Source organism: Thamnophis elegans, chromosome 13, assembly GCF_009769535.1.
Source record: "Thamnophis elegans isolate rThaEle1 chromosome 13, rThaEle1.pri, whole genome shotgun sequence".
NCBI lineage: Eukaryota > Metazoa > Chordata > Lepidosauria > Squamata > Colubridae > Thamnophis > Thamnophis elegans.
The window spans coordinates 25,877,155-25,901,632 of NC_045553.1; the positions used below are offsets into that span (position 1 = coordinate 25,877,155).

General features: G+C 44.4%; 1 protein-coding gene across 5 annotated transcripts in view; it reads right to left on the reverse strand.

Annotated features, from left to right (window-relative positions):
• Positions 1–24,478, reverse strand: part of SORBS3 (sorbin and SH3 domain containing 3) — a 96,395-nt gene that overhangs the window by 48,511 nt on the left and 23,406 nt on the right. For all 5 annotated transcript variants that reach the window (XM_032229607.1, XM_032229608.1, XM_032229611.1 and 2 more), the window contains 7 exons: positions 17,848–17,956; positions 16,292–16,540; positions 11,917–12,034; positions 9,202–9,434; positions 5,442–5,505; positions 1,118–1,153; positions 860–938 (listed from right to left, as the gene is read on the reverse strand). In XM_032229607.1, the coding sequence (XP_032085498.1) occupies positions 860–938; positions 1,118–1,153; positions 5,442–5,505; positions 9,202–9,434; positions 11,917–12,034; positions 16,292–16,540; positions 17,848–17,892 (824 nt within the window). In that variant the 5' untranslated portion in view covers positions 17,893–17,956. The remainder of the gene's footprint in view (positions 1–859; positions 939–1,117; positions 1,154–5,441; positions 5,506–9,201; positions 9,435–11,916; positions 12,035–16,291; positions 16,541–17,847; positions 17,957–24,478) is intronic.

The following is a 24,478-nucleotide window of genomic DNA, read 5'->3' on the forward strand; positions in this document are numbered from 1 at the left end:
GGAACAGCTAAGGAACAAGGGTTGACTTGGGAGTAAGGCCACAGGTGGATGATGAATGGCCCAGTGGTGGGATTCAAATAATTTAACAATCGGTTCTCTGCCCTAATAACCAGCTGGGTAGGCGGGGCTCAGTGGTCATGTGACCATGTGGGCATGGCCAACTCAATGTCACTCAGGTCAATGGGCACTTCGCCTTAGCTGTTACAATGTCATAAGGGTTAACCGGAGAGGCAGTTTCTGTAAGCAGGGCAATAAAGATTAGGCTAGAAACAACACCAGAATGTTTCCTTCCTGCCTTCCTTATAGGATTAGCCCTGTAAAGAGGGGAAAAAATTAAAAAGGAGATTTCTTCCAACAACCAGTTCTCCGAACTGCTTAGAAAGTTAACAACCGGTTCTCCCGAATAAGTGCGAACTGGCTGAATCCCACCACTGGAATGGCCCCTCCCATATGGAATAAAGAGGAGTGAAAGGGGAGTAGAGTTTGCAGGAAACAATGAGTTCAATCCATTAGGGTGAAAATCTGTTCCTGACTTCTGGCCAAGTAATTGTTGCTACAGTGTGGCGTTTGGAAGATATCGGCCTGGCAGCTCTCCAAGCCTGATAAAGGTCTGTAGTTGTGAAATCTCGTGAAAGACTGTTGGCCAGGACTTTGCTGGAGAAGAATTCCCTTTAACCTAAATAAAAGAGGTTTTATCAGGATGAGGAGCTGGCTTCGTGCTTTTAGGAAGCCTAGATCAGAACAATATTCAATCCCATATTTATTTCTGATGTTCATATGGTTTTTTCTGTCCTTCTGTATGTTGGTGGGTTGCCATCCGTCACAAGGGAAGACTCACATCTTCCATGTTTCTACTCACCAATTCTTTTGGTGGGAGGAACTGCTTGAGGTTATCTGTGGAGGTTGGTTCTTTTTCATCAGCTCTGGAGGGTCGTGATCTGGAGGAGACAAAACTGTCACTGGATGCGACGGACAATCCTTTTCTCTCAATACTAAAACCCCACAAATTGCTGTTACGATGCCATTCCTGGGAAATCCTTTATTCAACATACAACGGCCAAACATTTCCCAATAGAGAGCAAGGGAGCATGTTCAAAAGCAGAAAAACAATATGTACCTCTTGATTTGTAGGGATCCCAATCCAGATCTGATTCTGAAAGAGAAGAGAGAAGTCCATGGGAGCAGGGCTCTATATTTAAGAGGACTAAAGCTAACGGATTCCCTACCCTACTTTCCTTCATGGTTTACAAATTTGCAGTGCTCTGAGCAGAAAGAAATGGCTGGGTTTAAAAACCCTGCAAAGCTCCAAATTAAATTAATCTCCTAAAGGACTATTAGGTTGGACAAATTTGGTGGGATCTATTTATAGCAGGGGTGTCCAAACTTGGGAACTTTAAGACTTGTGGACTTCAACTCCCAGAATTCCCCAGCCAGCAGGAGTTGAAGTCTACAAGTCTTAAAGTTCCCAAGTTTGGACACCCCTCATTTAGAGTGTTAGCCAGAAAGGAAAAAAGGAATCACGAGAGGCCTAAACCAGGTATTAGCCATGGCCCCATCATGGCCTATTAGTTGCTCAAGGATACCAGTTGTTGACTCCAGTTGCTACTTAAGTTAAGTACCAACCAGAGGATGCAAAAGTCAGATTATTATTATCAAAGAATATGGAGGGGGAAAAAGCAAACAAAAGGACGGTCAGTTTAATTAAGATATGAGCTAGGGAGGACTGAAGCCCCAGTAAGATGTAAATCAAGGAATGTAGCAGGAAGATCACAGATTCTCACCTTAACAGTTTGAGAGTTATGATTTATTTTGACTAAAACCAACCAGTGTTTTGATGGTTCAGCCAAAGGTTTATTTCAAAGCTGAAGAGCCAGCGCTGTCCAAAGATGTCTCCGTGTCCTGTGGCCAGCATGACTAAACATTGTTACCTTCCCACCAAAGGTGGTCCCTATTTTTTTACTTGCATGTTTTACATGTTTTTGAACTGCTAGGTTGGCAGAAGCTGGGACAAGTAACGGGAGCTCACTCCGTTACGCAGCACTAGGGATTCGAACCGCTGAACCGCCGAACTGCCGACCTTTCTGATAGACAAGCTCAGCATCTTAGCCACTGAGCCACCACATCTCTCTCTCTCCCCCCCCCCCTCTCTCTCTCTGTGTAGCATCCCCATGGTCATGTGATCAGCATTCAGACACTTAGCAACTGAGTCATATTTATGACGCTTGCAGTGTCCCAGGATTACGTGATCCCCTTTTGCGGCCTTCTGACAAGCAAAATCAATCTGTTAAGTGGGGAAGCCAGATTCACTTAACAGCCTGCTACTAACTTAACGCTTGCAGTGGTCCACTTAACAACTGTGGCAAGGAAGGTCGTAAAATGAGACAAAACTCACTTAACAAAGGTCTCACTAAACAACAGACATTCTGGGATCCATTGCGGTGATCAGTCAAGAACTGCCTATGCTCTATATCTCCAACAACACACTATAGGTTATGTTTCCTGCCACACACAATGCCTTTGACTCATCGTGGATGAGAAAATGAAGAGGAAAAGCAGTGGGCGTTTGCTATCTCAAGAGTGAGTTGCAGATTATAAGAATAGCAGTGTGACAGGAAACTAGCCGTGTTTCCAATGTGCAAATAGGGAGGCGAAAAAAGTGGGCATCTTACTTTGGGTCTAAGCTTCATTTGGCAGACAAAATAAGATTATGATGTGGAAAAACTCCCAGAATATTAATTAGGTCATCTTTTGGAAACTTCACAGATGGTACAGAATAGAGATTGTTATCTACTAGAGGATGCATAATAATTGTTGTGTCCCTTGCTGTTTTTATCTCTCTAGGGCAGTGATGGGCGAACCTTTTCGGTACCGAGTGCCAAAAAGGGAGTGTGGGTAGGGGAGGGCACCCGGGTGCCAAAAAGGGAATACTTCGTGGACGCTCGTATGGGCTGCAACCAGGAAAAGGAGCTGCCCAGGGGGCATGCACACGCTGGAAAATGAACTTCTGGTTTCCAGCAAGCACATGCGCACAGGCTAGTAAGCCTTCTGGTTACTGCCACGCAGGCGCCAATTAGCTGGCTAGCACTCATGCTCACCCCAGAAAACGGAAGACCAACTCTTCCGGTTTCCAACACTGCTGCATGCACAAAGGCCAGCATGTGTGCTAGAAACCCAGAAGGGGAACGGGTAATGCTGTGCATGCCAGGCAACATGGCTCCGTGTGTGACTTCGGGCACACCTGCCATAGGTTCGCCATCATGGCTCTAGGGAGTCAGTGCCCATGTTATGGTTTCCACAGCCACTTTCTCACTATTGAGTTAAAGTGTAACCCGTATCTCTATGCAACTTCAGGAAACAAAGACATAATCAAATTTGTATCCACACTGCAGATTCCTGGCCTTTTCTGCATCTGATCCTCTGTCAAATCTTATTGGCTTTATTGCCCTGAAATAGATGAAAGAGTTGCAGAGAAGAGCAACAAAGATGATAAGGGACCTGGAAGTTAAATCTTATGATGAATGATTGAGGGAATTAGGTATGTCTAGCTCTAGCTTATCATAGAAAAGGATTGGGAGGGGGCACATAAAAACTGTCTTCCAATATTAGACTTCATAGACTTCAACGGATCATTAGAACTGCAGAAAAAACAATGGCTACCAACCTGCCTTCCATTGAGGACCTGTACACTGCATGTGTCAAAAAGAGGGCTGTAAAGATATCTACTGACCCCTCACATCCTAGACAAAAATTGTTTCAACTCCTACCCTCAAAATGACGCTATCGGGCACTGCACACTAGAACAACTAGACACAAGGACAGTTTTTTCCTGAATGCCATCACTCTGCTTAACAACTAATTCCCACAACACTGTCAATAATTTACCAAGAATGTATTACTATTCTTCTTCTCTGCCTTCCTAGTATCTAACACTCCCCACTTATGACTATAACCATGTTGCTTGTATCTTTCAATTTATATTGTATTTATTGTTTACTAGTATGATTTGATAGCTTATTAGTAACCTTGACTAAGTGTTGTATCTTTTTATTCTTGATGAATGTATTTTATTCTCCTTATGTACACTGAGAGCTTATGCACCAAAGACAAATTTCTTGTGTGTGGCCAATCACATTTGGCCAATAAAGAATTCTGTTCTGTTCTGTTTCTGTCCCATCCCATCCCATCCCATCCCATTCCATTCCATTCCCAATCCATTTTCTACTGTACTCTATTCCATTTTTATTCTATTCTATTCCATTCCATTCCACTTTCTATTCCCTTTTCTATTCTATTCTATTCAACTCTATTCCATTCCATTTTCTATTCTATGCTATTCTATGCTACTCTATGCTATGCTATGCTATTCCTATTCCATTTTCTATTCTACTCTACTCTACTCTACTCCATTCCATTTTCTATTCTATTCTATTCTATTCTATTCTATTCTATTCTATTCTATTCTACTCCATTCTACTCCATTTCATTCCATTCTCTTTACCTGCCTTGAACTGAGGGGGGAGGTTTTGAACTAGAAGACCTCCGAAAACAAGATGGAACAATATGAGATTCAAGAGGAAAAGACTATTTTTGTCCTGGTACATAATGTGAAGAAATCATGTGGTTTAATGTGTGAACCAGGAATGAAATGAGGTAAACATCATGCAGGGGAGAAAATGGAAATTATCAGGGTGTCGCTACACTACTTTAAACTGCAAATGGAGAGAGATTCTAAAATGATTGAGATTGGTTTCGGATCTAAATTACTGTTTCTCAACCTTGTGGACTTCAACTCCCAGAATTCCACAGCTGGCCATGCTGGGGGTTGATACACTGATCTAAATTAGCTGTGGTGGTGCAGTGATTAGAAGGCAGTACTGCAGGCTAATTCTGCTGACTGCCGACTGCTGGCAGTTCAATTCTCACCGGCTCAAGGTTGAGTGAGGCTTTCATCCTTCCAAGGTCAGTAAAATGAGGACTCAGATTGTTGGGGGTAAGAGGCTCACTCTGTAAACCACTTAAAGAATGCTGTAAAGCACTGTGTTCTAAATGTTATTGCTATTGCTAAATTAAGAGGATGCTTCGAAAAAGCCCATACCTGATAGAATGTGCAGAAATGGATAGATTAACACTTAAAATTAAGGAGAAGGGAGAAACCGAGTACTTTTTTAACATGGGATTTGTTTTATCAATGGCTAACTGGCAGAAGCAGAAGTTAGACATTTAAAAGCATAAGAGAATGATTAATTATATCAGGAAGGTTCACTAAAATGGATAAGCAAATGCTATTTTATTACGTGAACATTAGTAATGTAATGAACATTGTTGTTACTATTATTATTTCTTAAAATTAACTGTCCCCGGGCAACACACTGTTTATGTAGATATTGTTTTATGTTTAATAAACAAAATTTTAAAACTTGAAAAAAAGAGATAGCCCATACCTGGAAGTTTACCGTGCATTTGCTGGAACATGCTGCGGTACCAGTCCTTGGGACTGTCTACACTCTGCAATACAAAACAAATATACAAAATCAGTAGCAGGAAAGAGGGAATGAAAGTACACATACCGTGAAGAACTAGGCAACATCTTTGCATGGAATTCAACAATCCTGTAACATGACGGAAAAGTAAATTTCTCTGAGGAGTGCAAGAAGACTTTGGCGCAGTGATTAGAATGCAGTATTGCAGGCTGACTCTGCCCACTGCCAGAAGTTCAATTCTGACCAGCTCAAGGTTGACTTAGCATTTCATCCTTCCAAGGTCCGTAAAATGAGGATTCAGATTGTTGGGGGACAATACGCTGACTCTGTAAATCGCAAGTAAATGATGAACTCTGAAGCGGTATAGAGGCTATAACTCAGTAGTGGGATTCAGCCAGTTTGCACCTATTCGGGTTGTTAATTTTCTAGGCAGTTCAGAGAACCGGTTGTTGGAAGAAATCTCCTTTTGTTTTTTTCCACTTTACAGGGCTAATCCTGTAAGGAAAGCAGGAAGGAAACATTCTGGTGTTGTTGATTGTCTAATCTTGATTGTCCTGCTTACAGAAACTGCCTCTCCGATTAACCCTTATTATATTGTAACAGCTAAGGCAAAAAGCCCATTGACATGAGTGATGTTGTGTTGGCCATGCCCACCCAGTCACATGACCACCGAGCCATGCCTACCCAGCTGGTCATTAGGGCAGAGAACCAGTTGTTAAATTATTTGAATCCCATCCCTGACTATAACTGACCTATGAAGTAAATGTTATACAAATGTAAAGTGTCTTGCAAACTGGAGCCCTTTGAGCTTCCTTCTTTGCTACAAACCTAGTAAGGGAACAAGAGCTTTGATGCAAATGCCAAATCTATGATCAAGGCTAAAGGACTTAAAAAGAGAGAAATTCCCCTGGGGAGTCATGGTGAATGGGCAAAAGACCACTCACTCTTAAGATTGGCTTTCAATTTGCAAACTGCAGTTTTATATTAACCTAGCATTCGGTTTTTTTCACTCTATTAACCCAGCGTTAGATTTTTATGCCAACTCTTTGCAAGGAAAGTATTTTTATGTTGATGAGACCACAGAAACCATTTGATGTCTATGTTCTATAAAATGTTCTATAGATGGCATCTACCACCCGCGAGACTAGCAAAAATATCATCAAGCGTACCCCCAAAGTGTTGGAAGTGTGGGAAAGCACATGGAACATATTACCACACATGGTGGACATGCGAGGCAGCCAAAAAATATTGGGTAAAAATTAAAAACTGGCTGGAAACCATAACAGAAAAGCAAATAGATTGGAAACCTGAGACTTTCTTATAAGGCATAACAATGACAAAATACAATAAAGAGACCTTATATTTAATCTTACATATTAGCACAGCGGCTAGAATAGCATTCACACAGAAATGGAAGAATAATACGATACCAAATGAGGATGAAATAATACGAAAGATTCTAGAATGCGCTGAAATGGGCAAGCTAAATCCAAGGAAAGGAAGAGATGGAGTATTATTTAATATGGGGAAAATGGCACAGGAGGTTGGAGGATAGAAACTGAAATTAGCGATAATAGTAATAGATAATAGATAATAAAAAGATAAGAGTTACAAATCTAGGAAAAATGTCATGCTAGTAGAAGAATAACAAAGTCTGTCCGATGTAAATAGTCAAACATATGATGGATAAGTGAAAGAGAATGAAATAAGAGGGTTAAAAATGTGAAACTGAATAGAAATGTATTGAGAGGGAAAATCGTGTATGTAAAGATGTACCGATTGATAGCTGCTACAAGAAAGAACATGATATACCATATTTTTCAGACTATAAGACACACCAAGATTTTGAAGAGGCAAATTTTTTAAAAAAGGTTTTGCATGCTGAAAACCTCCCAAAAACGGCCCAGATTCCCCCTCCTCAAAAAAGGGGCATGAGTAGCCTTTAGGAGGCTTATAGAGTGCTCTGGGGGGGGCAAAAATGAGCAAAAACAGGCTAATTTTTTGTCAAAAAAGGGCATGCATTGCCTTTAGGAGGCTTAGAGAGTGCTCCTGGGGGCTGGGGGGAGGACAGAATTTAGTAAAAATCAGCCCATTTTCCCTCATTTCTGCCCTCCCCAGCCCCCAGGAGCACTCTGAAGGCCTCCTAAAGGCAATGCATGGCCATTTGGGTGAAGGGGGCAGGTTTTCGGGAAGCCAAAAATGCTGTATTCAGCGTATAAGATGCACCCAGATTTTCAGCCTCTTTTTTGAGGGAAAAAGGTACGTCTTATACTCTGAAAAATACAGTATATATAAAAAAGGAAACCACTTGATGTCAGATCAACATTTGTATAAATTTAAATCCTGGGTGTCAAACCTACAGCTTTAAAGAGATATTTGAACTACAAATCTCAGCAGCTTCGAGCGTGAGCCAATGGTAAAAGATACTTAGAGTGGTAATTCATGGACATTGGGAAAGCCACACTTCTTCTCTCATTTCTGCACAGATGGCTCTCATTCATTTGCCAAATCAGCCCCAGGTTTTCATGGTTTGGGAATTAATCCAAGAGGTCCTCAACCTGTGACAGCTTGGCAGTGGATTGTATTTTTAAAATGAAGAGGGTTGGGATTCTTTAGAAATAATAGGAAATAAAAAGGCCAGAACTCATCCTTTCTAGTAGCCAACACCTAGATAAGCAGGGATTAACACTAGACAAACAATCAAGCAGAAACAATAGCTTAATCAAAGGAGACAAACAGATCAAGCAAACAATCAGGCAGTAAACAATAGTTAAGGGACTACCGAGGAGTAAACCATACCCCCACCAACCCTGACAGGGCAAGCAACTGTATATAAACAGGGAGCAAACCCCACACTCACTAGCACTGATGTGTTGGATAATGAAATGTTCGCAAGCAAACAACCTGGCTCAGATAGCCCCAATGGCTGTACAGCCCTGTGCTGCAAATAGACTCTTCTATTGGTACCCAGAAATACATGCATCGCACCATTTTGACCAATTAGATGCAGATGACTTTATATTGAGAACAATCTATACTCTGGATAGTATTGATTGCAGTTCAAACAGAAATGTTATCTGTTGAAAATGAAAGGGAAAGCATTACACTAAGATGCGGTAGCTTAGTGGTTAAGATGCTGAGCTTGTCGATCAGAATGATCAGCAGTTCAGCAGTTCAAATCCCTAGCGCCGCTTAACAGTGAGCCCCAGTTACTTATCTCAGCTTCTGCCAATCTAGCAGTTCAAAAACACATAAAAATGCTAGTAGAAAAATAGGGACAACCTTTAGTGGGAAGGTAACAGTGTTCCGTGCGCTTTCGGCTTTTAGTCATGCCAGCCACATGACCATTGAGATGTCGTCAGACAGCGCTGGCTCTTCGGCTTTGAAACGGAGATGAGCACCACCCTCTAGAGTCAGGAACAACTAGCACATATGTGCGAGGGGAACCTTTACTTCACCTTTAGGGTTTATTGAACACCAACTTGCCACGGCTAACTTGCCACGGGACAATTTAACAACTCAATTTAATGATTCAAAATAAATAATGTTTTAATTTTTGTCATTCACCCCTCCCATGGTGAGTTGGCCATGGTGAATTGTCGTAGACCCCACTCTGAATTCATGAATGTGATTAGCAGCTCAACCCTGAACTCCATATACTGAAGAAGGATACTGAAAAGTAGAGTTTTCCATCCTGTTTACAGTTCCTCCAAGAACTCACCGATCGAGAGGCAAGGGGCATCCCAGACTCGTCCACTGGCCCGATCCCATCGTACTTCACCCAACGTTTCTCCTTTCTCTTGCCATCTTTTGTCCAGGTTGCTGACCAGCCTGGTGGTGCTACGCCGTTCACAGTCGGGTAATTGACTGAACCAGCCAAGTAAGGAGAATGAGCCGGTTCATTTTTCAGTGGTCTAATTTCTTTAGCAGGCCAGGTTGGGTACCAATTATTCGCTGCCAAGAGATACAGGCAGATCATAATGAGAAGGAGATCTAATGGAGCTTTACGTCATATACCTGTCTCCATTGACTCTACTAATGCTACCTTTAGAACAATCACGTGGCTGAAGTTCTCAGACAAAAATTACATTATTTGGCAATTTTATGTGGGTTGGCTTTAAACGTCATTTAAAATAGCCTGAATTATTAGGGGAACAGATTATGTGGTACATGGAGTAGCCTAAATAAGTTCTACTAACTATTTCTGATGGGGCAGGTGATTCTATGCTACACACCACTGACAAGCAAATATAGATTGTGATAATTATTAGTGTCATGATTTCCAAGGGCAGGCAATCTTCAACTTACGACCACAATTGAGCCCAGAATTTCTGTTGCTAAGTGAGACAGTGAATTTTTCCACATTTGACAACTTTTCTTGCCACAGTTAAGTAAATCAGCTTCAGCTGTTAAGTTAGTGTGGCAGTTTTTTAAGTGAATCTGGCTTCTCTCAGATTGACGACTTTAGAGGACTCACAATACTCAGATATATAGATAGTCCTCGACTTATGACCACAACTGAGCCCAAACATTCTGTTGCTAAGTGAGACAGTGGTGGTTAAGGGAGTTTTGCCTCATTTTATGTTATCTTGCCACCATTGTTAAGCGAATTGACTGCATTTGTCCAGTTACTAACACGGTTGTTAAGGGAATATGACTTCCCCATTGACTTTGCTTGTCAGAAGGTCGCAAAAGGGAATCAGATAAACCTGGGGGAATGCAATCGTCATAAATCTGAGCCTGTTGCCAAGTGTCTGAATTTTAAACCCGTGATCACGGCAATGGTCATTAAGGGTGACAAATGCTCATAACCAGTGGTGGGATTCAGCCGGTTTGTACCTATTTGGGAGTACCAGTTGTTAACTTTCTAAGCAGTTGGGAGAACCGGTTGTTGGAAGAAATCTCCTTTTGTTGTTTTTCTCCACTTTACAGGGCTAATCCTGTAAGGAAGGAAGGCAGGAGGGAAACATTCTGGTGTTGTTTCTAGCCTCATCTTCATCGCCCTGCTTACAGAAACTGCCTCTCCGCTTAACCCTTATTCCAGTGGTGAAATCTATTTTTTGCCACCTGTTCTGTGGGTGTGGCTTGGTGGTGGTGGTCATATGACTGGGGGTGTGTGGCCAAGTTTTTTGCATGTTTCAAAGCATTTTTTCCTACCTATTCACCCGAATTGGCAGGAAAAAAATTCTTTAAAAAGTGTGTGGGGGGGAAAGAGGTTCTGACAATCACACAGCTCACAGCTGATCAGTGCAATCGTTGAAACCTCCCCCCCACCACTTTTTAAAGCATTTTTTTTACTACCAGTTCCGGCAAATAGGTAGTAAAAAATTCTTTAAAAAGTGAAAAAAAAGTTTCTGTGACAATCAACTGTGACTGTGCCGCGCTATCATCGGAACCTTTTCCCCCCACTTTTTAAAGGTGGGGTTTTTTTTACTATCAGTTTGGGCGAACCTTAGCATTTTTTGCTACTGGTTCTAGCAAACCGGTCAGAACCAGTAGCATTTCATCCCTGCCTTATTGCATTGTAACAGCTAAGTCGAAACGCCCATCGACGTGAGTGATGTTGAGTTAGCCACGCCCACCTGGTCACATGACCACCGAGCCACACCTACCAAGCTAGTCATTAGGGCAGAGAACCGGTTGTTAAATTATTTGAATCCCACCCCTGATCATAAGTCACTTTTTACAGTGCCGTTATAACTTTGAACAGTTACTATATGAACTGTTGTAAGTCGAGTACTAACTGTACTGTATATTTCATATCCTTTTTATTAAAAAAAACCCAAAACCAGTGTTAGCGTTTGCTCTGTTTCCATCCACATCAAGAATGTGTTGGAGAGATCAACATTTTAACCCATCTAATTACTAGGTTTATTACTAGGTTTAAAAATAGTTTCTATCCTTGGGCTGTCAGAATCTTAACACAACCACAATCACTCCACATACACACACGTGGAAACGTATGAGTAGTTTTTCTTTCTTTTCTTTCTTTTTTCTTTTCCCCTAATTATTTGCATTGGGATTATTCTTTATACTATTTATGTTGTTTTTATTTGTTCTGATGAATTGCACCAGTGAGGCTAAAACCAATTTCATTGCATTTATTTTGTACATCAACAATAAAGGCTATACTAGACTATGCTCCCTAAGAGGAAGGCAGGAACAATAGAGAGAGAATGGGAGGGTTGGCTTTAGACACGCTGCTGAATTTAAACATGGTCTTTTACTCAAAGCTCTGCTGCCAAAAATGGACCATCAAAAGCTCTCAACTCTTCCTCCTGGCAGGAGGAACAAAAAGCTAACTGAGCTTTAGAAGTGGGTCTAAAGTTGTATTTAAACGGATAACAGGAAGATAAGGCAGAGAGGACTACAAAGTGTTCTGTGCCGCTTGCCAAGGAAATCTATTATCACAACCCATTCTTGGCCGCAGTATTACCTGAACTCTGCTGAGTTGTTTTCCATGGCTGGGATATCCCATTGTACACTCGGCGGGGAGTTGTATCGTGGAATTCAAAATTTAGGGTATTGGACCCACAATTGCGAATCACGGGAACCTATATATAGGAGGGATAAAAGAACAGCATCCATTAGTACGCAACTTTTGCTCTCTTTCGAAAACTTCTCAGTTGTGAAAATGGGAACAGATTTCTTATTGCTCAATGGTGCATCACAGGAACATTGCTAATCACAATCTGAGGCACACCTTCTGCCCATATTGTGTATATCTTTTACCCTAGGAAAGTTCATTGGGCTGAGGAGTGGTTGTTTTTTGTTGCGAAGTTGTGTCCGACCCATCACGACCTCATGGACAATGTTCCTCCAGGCCTTCCTGTCCTCTACCATCCTCTGGAGTCCATTTAAGTTCACGCCAGCTGCTTCAGTGACTCCATTCAGCCACCTCATTCTCTGTCGTCCCCTTCTTGTTTTGCCCTCCATCGTTCCCAGCATTGGGTTCCTTATCAGTGAGGACTGGTAAAATGCTTTTATTCTTATCATTTTGGGAGAGTGAACATTTGCTCCACTATCTTTTGTTTTCTTTTTCTTTTTGCCTCCCACACTTCAGAACAATAAGGCATTAATTCAAATTTACCAGTGTAATTCTTACTAAAAACTTACTAAAATACTATTATGTAGCATTATTTTACTAGTTTCTCATTCTGGATCCCAATAAAGTGAGCTGTATGATAACCAAAGGGAATGTTTAGACGTTTATAGTGTGGACAAAGCAAATGTTAATTTCAATTCTTTATGAAGGCAATTTTTCTCCATAGAATAGAATGGAATGGAATGGAATGGAGTGGAGTGGAGTGGAGTGGAGTGGAATGGAATGGAATGGAATGGAATGGAATAGAATAGAATAGAATAGAATAGAATAGAATAGAATAACAGAGTTGGAAGGCACAGGCAGGGAACCCTACACCATTTCAGACAAACTTTCAGTATTGGAGCATTTACCATTTCTGGAGGCAAGCTGTTCCACTGATTAATTGTTCTAAGTTCAGGAAATTTCTCCTTAGTTCTAGGTTGTTTCTCTCCTTGATTAGTTTCCACCCATTGCTTCTTGTCCTACCCTCAGGTGCTTTGGAGAATAGATTGACTCCCTCTTTTTTGTGGCAACCCCTGAGATTTTGGAACACTGCTATCATGTCCCCACTAATCCTTCTTTTCATTAAACTAGACATACCCTGTTCCTGCAACCGTTCTTCATATATTTTAGTCTCCCATCCCCTAATCATCTTGGTTGCTCTTCTCTGCACTCTTTCTAGAGTCTCAACATCTTTTTTTACATCATGGCAACCAAAACTGTATGCAGTATTCCAAGTGTGGCCTTACCAAAGCATTAGAAGTGGTATTAACACAAGGCCCTTTGATCTTTCCGAATAGATTTATATTGTTTGCCTTGCAAATTATTTTATCAATCCGGACTGGCTCTATTGTATTACAGATTTCTGTCTAATTTCCTCTATTGTTTTCTTTGGAATCAACAAGCCACAGCCCCTGAATGTTGCAATGGAGCAATTAAGAAAAAAACAAAAGTGAGCAAATATACAACTTCCTCTGCACATTTTTGTGCTGTGAAGACTAATTTAAGCAAGTACAGAGTAGCTTGTTCTACTGGGGGAGAGGGGACAATTTTAATTAAATGTTATCTTCAGAGCTGATAGTAGAAATATATAAAAATGCATAATTAATTTAGTTTGACTCTTAAACTTGATCTAATCTGCCCTCTTATTTTGTTTCTCCCCCCCCCCCTAGTTTTGATAGGGGGAAAACACATTATTTTTTACATCCCACCTTTATTACTTTCACAAATAACTCACTCAGTGAACATATCCAACACACCTTCCTTGATCTGTTTTTTCCACAACTCTGTGACATGGGTCGAACTGAGAATGATTGGTTCAAAGTCACCCAACTGGCATCCGTGGCTAATGTGGGACTTGAACTCATGATCTTTTGCTTTCCAGCCCCCTTAACTACTAGACCAACCTGGCTCACATCTTTTCATATATGGGGAGGAGAAAGAGTCAGCAGATCCAATGAATGAAAAGAGCTGGTATTATAAAGCCAATCATGTCCTCCCTGTCTGCCTTTTCTCATCAAACTTCCAGAATTCAGAAGAGAACTAAAAAAACCTTAGTAAGGCCACACCTAGAGTACTGCATCCAGTTTTGGTCACCACACTAGAAAAAAGATGTTGAGACTCTAGAAAGAGTGCGGAGAAGAGCAACCAGGAGTTTAAAGTCTTTAAAAGATGTTGAGACTCTAGAAAGAGTGCAGAGAAGATGATTAGAGGACTGGAGGCTAAAACATACGATGAATGATCGCAGGAACTGGGCATGGCTAGTCTAGTGAAGAGAAGGACCAGGGGAGATATGAGAGCAGTCTTCCAATATTTGAGGGGCTGCCACAGAGAGGAGGGGGTCAAGCTATTTTTCAAAGCAACCAAAGGCCAGATAAGAAATAATGGATGGAAACTGACCAAGGAGAGATTCAACCAGAAATAAGGAGGTACTTTCTGACAGTGAGAACAATCAACCCATGGAACAGAAGTTGCCTTCAGAAGTTGTGGAGGTTTCATCACTTGAGACTTTCAAGAAGAGATTGAACTGCCATTTGTCAGAAATGGTGTAGAGTCTCCTGCTTGATTGGGGGGGGGGTTGGACTAGATGACCTATAAGATCCCTTCCAACTCTTCCAGATCTGTTAAATCTGTTAATAGATTTGGAAGGGACATCTAGTCCAATCCCCCGCCCAAGCAAGAGACCCTATACCATTTCTGACAGATGACAGTTCAGTCTCTTCTTTAAAGCTTCCAGTGATGAAGCTCCCATAACTTCTGAAGGCAACTTCTCTTCCATGGGTTGATTGCTCTCACTGTCAGAAAATTCCTCCTTATTTCTAGGTTGAAACTTAGTCAATTAAATGAATAAAAAGTCATCAATAAATTAAATCAAACTGGATACAAAGTACAGTTTAAGCAAATTCCCTGAATTTATCCGAGCCCAGCACAATCAATATCTCCAGTTGGTTGTCGGGAAAATAAAAGAGTGCTTTGTACAACTTTACTTCCCAGAAACTAGTCTATGAATCTAAAATTTAAAAAAATCATTTACAGAAAACAATTTGGTTTAGTGAAACAAAAAACCCCGGCCTTTTCCTGGGAGGAAATGGGGAGATGACAAAATGTATGTGATGACAATCACACAAATGAGATGATTTTTACCCACTTGCATCACACGACATTATTACATAATCATGGCAATGGTAAGATGACATGCACCATGGTTTTGACATTGTCACAGCTTGTTTGGAACACCTGAATAGAATACAATAGCAGAGTTGGAAGGGACCTTGGAGGTCTTCTAGTCCAACCCCCTGCTTAGGCAGGAAACCCTACACCAGTGGTCCCCAACCCCTGGTCCGCGGACCGGTGCCGGGCCGTGGAGTACCTGGCACCGGGCCGCGCAGCGGCCGGGGGCTATGATCGCTGCAGCGGCCGGGGGCCATGATCGCTACGCAAAGGCTCCTGGGCCGTGCGCAAAAGCTCCTGGGCCGTGCGCAAAGGCTCCAGAGAAGAGAGCCCCGCGCTGGTACGCACGTGATATATAAACAATCAATGTGTCATCGCGAACAATGCCCCCTCACCCCTGCGCGCGCTCAGCGGGCCACGGTAAAATTATCAAAGGCTGACTGGTCCGCGGCGATAAAAAGGTTGGGGACCACTGCCCTACACCACTTCAGACAAATGGCTATCCAACATCTTCTTAAAGACTTCCAGGGTTGGGGCATTCACAACTTCTGGAGGCAAGCTGTTCCACTGATTAATTGTTCTAACTATCAGAGAATTTCTCCTCAGTTCTAAGTTGCTTCTCTCCTTGATTAGTTTCCACCCATTGCTTCTTGTTCTACCTTCAGGTGCTTTGACTCCCTCTTCTTTGTGGCAACCCCTGAGATATTGGAAGACTGCTATCATGTCACCCCTAGTTCTTCTTTTCATTAAACTAGACATACCCAGTTCCTGCAACCGTTCTTCACATGTTTTAGTCTCCAGTCCCCTAATCATCCGTTATTCTCTGAACTTTTTCTAGAGTCTCCACATCTTTTCTACATCGTGGTGACCAAAACTGGATGCAGTGTTCCAAGTGTGTCCTTATCAAGGCATTATAACGTGATATTAATACTTCATGTGATCTTGATTGTATCCCTCTGAATGCAGGGCTGACCTTCTTGGAGAACAAGCAATCTCTACAAGTAACTCATAAGCTCCCAATCTTCCCATCGGCTTGGCTCAAGGAAGGCAGACTCACTCTGTAATACTTGATGCTCCATTCACTCTGTGGGGTGGACGTGGCCCGCGGAGAGGTGAGACTCCCACTATGGATAGAGGGGCTCTTCTGGAGGTATGAGGGAATAAAGTCATCCAGCCTAAGACCCGGGGTTTCCACGGAGACTCCGGCCCTCGAATGATGTGGAAGAGATGTGAAACTGGACCCTCGCGAGGCAGGTGAAGGATGTCCTCCACCATCCTGAACATGCTGCTCAGCAGGTGGCAAACCCTGAAGGGAGTGGAGGGAAAGAAAGAAGTTCAAGATTTGAATTGGGCATTGAGTTAAAACCAGAAATATTTTTAAAATGTTTTTAATTGAGCATATTTCATCATTTACACCACATTTTCAATCTTTACAGTGCTCTGGTATCAGTAACACTCATAATTATATAATGGTTATTTCATTTTTCTTCTTTTCCATTTATATACATCGCTGTTCTATATATTATCTATTATGTAATATATCAATATTTATATGTCTATAGTTTTACATTATATCAATATTCATACATACACACAGACACACACACACATTGTTTTTTGTGTTTTGTCAAAGCACCTGGTATGCCCAAATATGGCAGGGAGCATACTGCTTTCCCTTCATTTATTTATCAGCAAAAATGCAACACAAAACACAACACAAATACACACACACACACACACACACACACACACACACCTTAATATAACTCTTAAATAACCTTTACATATAATCTTTACATCTATTCTGTAGCCATTTGTCCCAAATCATATAATATTCAATTTCTCCTCTGTCTTTTAATTCCATAGTTAACCTGTCCATCTCTGCACACTCAAGCACCTATAATTTGAAGATATGAGAATTCATATTAATGTAAATGATGTTGCAAATGCTGAAAGCTGTGGCACAGAGATATTGGTACCCAGATGACACACTGTTTAAGGAAAGATGGAATGTTTTATACGTTGGGGAAAAACAACACTTTAAAAAAAAAAAGATTTTCGATCTGGAAAATTGGAAACTGTCGATGTTGAGGTGGTGTTTCGTTTTGTATCCCAGGATTGTCTCTGCTGGTTACAACTACTAGAAGGACTTTCCCACCCTCTGCTCCTGACCTTTGGGTTGGGAATGCCCCAGATTCTAGTGGGGGGGGATTTCCTGAATGCAGAGAAATTGTTATCTATTGATCCATCCGTCCCTATTTCGTAGGCTTTTCCTGGACATCACCAATAAGCCGTAGACGGGTTTCCAACATGCCCACGCCTTTGTTTTGGAGATCAAATCATCCCAAAACACATCATCATCCCTTCCATGGGAAGCTGAGATGGGAATGCCTACTTTTGACTCTGGACATGCCTGCTTAGAAGGGCCAGTGCTGGATTATGGCAGAGCCTTTAATTACCAGAAGCCTCAACGCCCCTCTGGGAACTCTCTATCCAACGACAGCTCTGATATCAGCTCAGAAAATATTTCCTGTTGTTTCAAAGAATCGCTACGCATTACGCAACATCAACACTAATAGTAACACCATGGCAATGCGAAGCATAGACACTCACATTTGGCCGACGAAGCATCCCGGATCCGGAGTTGTCAACCACCATCAAAATTTGTCTGGTGCAAAACTTCCACCTTGGACAGGAGGATCAGCTGATCAGTTGTTTACACCTGAGTAAACAGAGAACAAACCTGTTGTACGGAAAGGGCTTTGAACTGCATCAGGAGGTCATCCTATCTGAAACTCCTGAGTCAGAACATCCTCTTCCCTAGCTGTAAAGGACCTCCCACCAGAAAACCAGAGCATGTGAGGATGTGTTCACTTAGCCAAAATAGAACATAGACTAACAGACTTGGAAGGGACCTTGAAGGTCTTCCAATCAGCTCAAGCAGGAAATCCTATACCAGGGATGGCAAACAAAAGTGCCGAAAAGGGAGCACTTCATGCGCATGCTTTGCATGAGTGCGCATGCTCATCTGGGATGCAACCAGGAACAGGAGCTGCCCAGGGAGCATGCACTCACGGGAAAATGAACTTCCAGTTTCTGGTGTGCACCAGTGGTGCTATTCAGCCAGTATGCACGAATTCGAGCGAACAGGTAGCGGTGGTGACAGACTCCGCCCATCCGCCTGCACGTCATCACGCCCCATTTTTGATGCTCTGCGCCTGCGAGCGCGTTCGCATTTGTGAACTGGCAGCAAAGGTAAGTAAATACCACCCCTGGGGCGCATCTGCACGTGGGTCAGCAAGCCTTCCAGTTACTGCTGGGCATGCGCAAGTGCTGATCAGCTGGTCGGCACACATGCTCATGCCGAAAAATGGAAGACCAGCTTCTTCCAGTTTCTGGCACTGCTGCACACACAAAGGCCAGCTGATCATCGCACGTGCATGCACGCCTGAAACCCGGAAAAGGAACGGGTGACATGGCTTTGGGCAGGCACGCCACAGGTTCACCATCACTGATTAATTGTTGTCATTGTCAGGAAATTTCTTCTTACTTTGAAGTTGGAACTCGCTTTAATATCTCTTCCACCCGTTACTTTTTGTCCTGCTTTGGTACTTCGGAGAATAGGTTGACACCCTCTTCTCTGACAGCCTCTCAAGTCCTGGAAGGCTGCTGTGATATCAGCCCCTTAGTCCTCAAGAATATCGAAGGAAACCAAGAATCCTATCCCTGCTCTTTTTTTCGCTTTTTGACACTCAAGGAGCACAAAAGCTGGACAGTTTCTCCCTTCCTCTGTTTCATGTAATTACTCCTCAGTTGCTAGCCAACTTTCCGGCACATCACAGTAATGAATCATTACTCTTAGCATTCTTAAAGGAACCTGCGCATTAGTCACCCTTGTCAAAATCTTCCCTGAACTGTGCTTTCAAAGGGGGGGGAGATGACATAATGAAACACAAATTAGCCAACCTCGTTTAGCTTAATGCATTCGGGGAGCAGAGCCAGCTCTTAGCTTACAGCTCAGCTTGTCATCCAAAGAGAGAGAGTTAAATCCATAGACCCTGGTTAGCTTCAAAATAAGGGTGTCAAACTCAAGGCACGGGGCCCAGATCCGGCCCATGGGGTTCTTAGATCTGGTCCATGGGTAAAGTGACCAGACCTCCCGCTTTTGGCGGGATAGTCCCGATTATTAATAATTTGTCCCGCCTCCCGCGGCGTTTCAAAAAAGTCCCGCTTTTCACCCGCTCTCCTCTTTTCAAAGCACACATAAAGTAATTAGCAAAGCGCACAGGACATTTTTCCCTGTTGCACAGCGGAACGATCCTTCCCCTCACCGGAAAGCCAGACGGACGCTTTTAAAGGGTGGACGCCATGTTTCTGGAGTGAGGGTGGTGGCAGCTCCAGTGGCAAATTTAGTTAGATCAATCGGTATCTGACGATTTACGGGTTGTATGGCGAAAGGAGCCGGGGCGTCTCGTTTCATACTGTCCGACACCAATTTTTGCAGCAGAGAAGAGCTGCTGCACTCTGCGTGAACTCTCGCAACCTGACACAGTGGCGGCGCCTTTAAATACTCCGCCCTCTCCCTCAGCCCAAGCTCCGTTGGACCCGCCCGAACATTCAGCCAGCTAAACCCCACCTTTGTAGCCCGGAACTTGGAAGGGCAGCTGCTGTGCTTAAATTCGAAGGTGATGTGCTGGTCATAGGGAGGGGTTCCGAGAAGCAGAATTGTGGCCTTGTAGAAGCCGGCGGTAAGTAGATTCCAGTGAACGGCCCTTCTACACAATCCGATTAAGGCTTAGTTTCATTCAGGGCTCTGGAGGGGATGGGAGGCACAGTTACAGATTCCAGTGGTTTCTCTGCCCCGCTCTTTTTTTCTTTCTTTGCTGCAAGGCCTTGAGATACTGGTTGTGCCAAGTGCCCTTCCCTGATTGAGCAGCAAAAGCTTCCGCTTTTCTCCAGGACTAGCCGCAGGACAATCTTGGTAGCCCCCCCATTGGGAGAGCTGGCCAGAGTTGGTCGTTCCGCTGATCGTCACCCTATTACTGTCTTATAGCTGGGTGACCGAGATTGCGGACGAGCCTTCCACCCTAAATTAAGACTCTGGATCTGTACGGTGAAGTGAGTAATGCAGTTCCAATCAGTCCTTTCGTGAAAGGTGCGCTCGCGGTGTTTTATGTAGTAGGAAGATTCTCGACATGGCTTCCACCCGGCGGCGGGCATTAACGGCGACCACAGCCCTCAGGAAGGGAGCCTTCTGCCTGTGCCGGAGCCCTTCGGCTCCCGACCTCCCTCAGGAGGCGCCACTAGGCCGGCTGCAGGTGCTCCGCTCCCCCCATCCCCACCCCCAGATCCCCTCCAGCCACGGGTGGGTGGGTGCCGCTTCCCGGCCAGAAGCGCGGTGGTTGCAGCCCAGCTTGCGGAGCCCCTTGGGAGCCACCCGCGAGGGTCTCTGCGGGGCTGCCCGGGTCTGAATGCCGGCGAGCTGGGCAGTCCCCACGAGCACGATGGCCTCAGAAGCCCCCACGATCCGCTGCCTTCGCTGCGCCACCTGGGCAACCCTGCGCCGCTCTCACCGCACCCTGATCGGAAGGCAGGAATCCTCCCTGGTGGCCTTTGCGAACCGCCTTCCCCGCAGGCTTTGTGGAGGGATTTCTCCACATTTTGCGGGAATCCACTTCTGTCGCTCAGTTTTATGCAGCTCCGCCACTTTCCACGGCTGCGGACTGCAAGTCCTAGGATCCTGGATGCGTCGCCTGCTGGCTGGGAATTCTGGGAGTTGAAGTCTGAAGTTGCTCAACTCTGAGGCGGCTTCCTTCCCACGAGCCCCGAACCCCCAATATCCCCAGCCTCCCCTCCCCGGTGCTTCCCCCTTGACCGGTGCACGAGGGTCCGAGAGGATTCAAAGGTTTGAGAGTTTTGGCTCTCCAGTTTGTCGCCTCTTCGGTGGAGTTTCACATTCCTTCCTTTCCTCGGATCCCTCCGACTGCTCCGGTCCCTGTCATTGGTCCCATCATCCTCCCTCCCGGTGTTTTAAGGCATGGCTTCTCAAAAGCACGGCGGAGGAGGAGGCAGTGGCGGCAGGGGGAATGAGATGCCCAGCTCAAGTGCTCCGAGCGGAGGGGGAGGCAGCACTGCTGCTGCCACGGGCGGGGGTTCCAGCGGGAGCTTTGGCAGCTTCACCTCAGCCGCAGCGCCAGGTAGCAAAATTTTTAATCAAGAACACCCCACCCTCGCCCTCCCCCCCACCCTCCCTCCCCCGCCAATGGTGCCCCACTTTACCAATTTTAAAATCTGGTCACTTTATCCATGGGCCACCCTGGAAATTGCAAAGAACCAGCCCATGGTGCCTCTGCCAGCATAAATGGGGTCCTGAGGTCCATTTCCGGCTGTGGTGGCCTGCTGCAACCCTGTGCCAGTGAAAATGGAGCAGAGGGTTGCAGGAGGCCCGGGCAGCCAAAAATAGAGCTCGGGAGCCCATCTTCGCTGGCAGAGTGCTTGGGCCACCACAGGTGCCCCCAACAGGAATGATGTCAAGCTGGATGCACCCACCCTGGCCACATCCACACTGCCCCCCAACCCCTAGGAGCACTCTATAAGCCTCCTAAAAGCTATGCATGCCCTGTTTTTGGCAAAAAATGGGGACATTTTCACAAATGGGCCATTTTTTGCTCATTTTCGCCCCCAGGAGCACTTTGCAGGCCTCTCAAACTCTCTGCATGCCCCATTTTTCACAAAAAATGAGGTGTGCAGAAGGTTTGGGAGGCCTGCAGAGTGCAAAACCATTTTTTCTAAATTTACTTCTTCAAAATCTTGGTGCATCTTATACTCCGGTACGTCTTATACTCCAAAAAATACACTACATGCAGTATGCATGAAGATGGAATCATACCCATTCCCAGTTTCCTTATCACCACCCATCTCACCTCTGATGGCAAGTATGAACGAAGAAGTCTCAGATAAAGGCTGGTTTGAGCTGCAGGAAGAAGAGCCAGGATGCACACACTATATTCTTTGCAAAGCTTTGCTTCTCCTCTCATCCAGGGACTTACTGGAGCAGGGCATCTCGGCTATTCTCGGTTTCTGACACTGCTGGGCACTGGGCAAACAAAGCTGCCTTTCTACAATTAGTCCCGTGCCCAGAACAAGGTCACTGCCTTGTTCGGTCTGCCAGCACATCCAGGATGGAAGTGGGGATTGACTTTTGTTGCAACAGTGACTATGCAAATCATCCGAGATTAATAATTCAGCCTCAAACAAGATGCTACAGTTTGCTGGAGTGCATGCCCAAATTCTTGTGAGGGTGTCAAGAGAATCCGCACGGGTGTGACAGGAGGAAGCCAAAGTTTACGAGTGGGAGAGGCAGGCATCCCGGAGAGCTAACAACTTGATGTGGGCGGAAGCAGAGGGACGGAATGGATTACAATAGCATTTAGCAATAGCACTTAGACTGATATACTGCTTCATAATGCTCTTACAGCACTCTCTAAGCGATTTACACAGTCAGCCTCTTGCTTCCAACAATCTGGGTCCTCGTTTGATCCACCTCAGAAGGATGGAAGGCTGAGTCAACCTTGAGCCTGATGAGATTTGAACTGCTGAACTGCAGCTAGCAGTCAGCTGAAGTAGCCTGCAGTACTACACTCTAACCACTGAGCCACCTCGGCTGTTAGGTTGTTGTAGCTTGGTGGCTGCTGTGTTGGAATTCCTAGAATACCGCGACCAATTCTGGTCAGCGTACTACAAAAAAAATGTTGAGACCTTGGAAAAAGTTCAGAGAAGAGTAACTAAGATGATCAAAGGCCTGGAGACTAAAACATATGAAGAACATCTGCAGGTTTTGGGTCTGGCTAGTCTAAAGAAAAGAAGAATTAGGGGTGACATGATAGCAGTATTTCTGTATTTGAGAGGCTGCCAAAAAGAAAAAGGAGTTAAATTATTCTCCAAAGCACCAGAGGGCAGGACAAGAAACAATGGTTGGAAATTAGTCAAAGAGAGAAGCAGCCTGGAATTAAGGAGAAACTGCTTAACAGTGAAGACAATTAACCAGTGGAACAACTTGCCACCAGAAATTGTGGGCGCTCCATCACTGGAGCGTCAGGCCTGCAGTCATATTCCTTTTAGGATCTTTGGCCTGCCACACACTCTATTATTCTACTATGCTGTTTCATTAGTGGGGTAATTGGGAGTGGGAATAGTAAGGAGTAGAATTGTAGAATGGGTGGTTGTCAAAATAAAACATGCCTTTCAAGTAGCCCAAGGTCATCCTTTGTCTCTGCACCTCTGCACCTGACTGGAAGTGGATGGGTGGAAATGCCAGTGTGGCAATGGAAGACCATGTGATGGACTTGTGGGTGTGGGGGCAAGATCATGAACTTTCAACTTGGTGGAAAACCCAGGAAGCTTTCAGATTCGGGTTTCCCACAGATGTGCCAACATGTCTCTCTTAATAAATTGGAACTTAGAGCAACCTTTGCCTTGGACTCTGATTTAATTCTGGGGGATATTTGGAATGCTGACATGGAGGTTTTTAGGAAGAGACTGGACAGTCCCTTGTCTGAGATGTTATAGGTCAGTGATGGCTAACTTTTTTTTTTGGTGAGTGCCGAAAGCATCTGCACAGGCCCATAATGCAATGCACTTGTGACCCCCCTCTGCATGTCCCCATCCCCTGCACATGCGTGTATGCCTCCCGCACACACTTCACCCCAGTGCATGTGCATGAGCCCCCTGTGCATGCCCCATGCATGCACATGCATCTCCCACATGCGCCCCACCGCTCATGCATGCGTGGCAGACCCAAAAATCAGCTGTCGGTGGGAGATGCACATGCATGCGCGGTGGAGCTGAACAGGGGCGACAGCTCGCATGCCCACAGAGAGGGCCCTGTGTGCCACCTGCGGCACGTGTGCCATAGGTTTGCCCATCCTGGGTATAGGTTCTCCTGCTTGAGCAGGGGGCTGGACTAGAAGACCTCCAAGGTCCCTTCCAGCTCTATTCTATTTTAACCTAACAGGTTCAATATGCAGCACTTCCAAGTGGGACTGAGAAATCCCAAACACAGCACCAGCTACAGGCTGAAACTATACAGGAGAGAAGAAAACCAAGTAAGGTTTGTTTTTTTCAGAGTATAAGACGCACCTCCCCCCCCCCCAAAAAGGGTGAAAATATGGATGCGTCTTGTACATTGAATACAGCATTTTTGGCCTCCTGAAACCCCGCCCCCTCACAAAAAATGGAGTGGAAT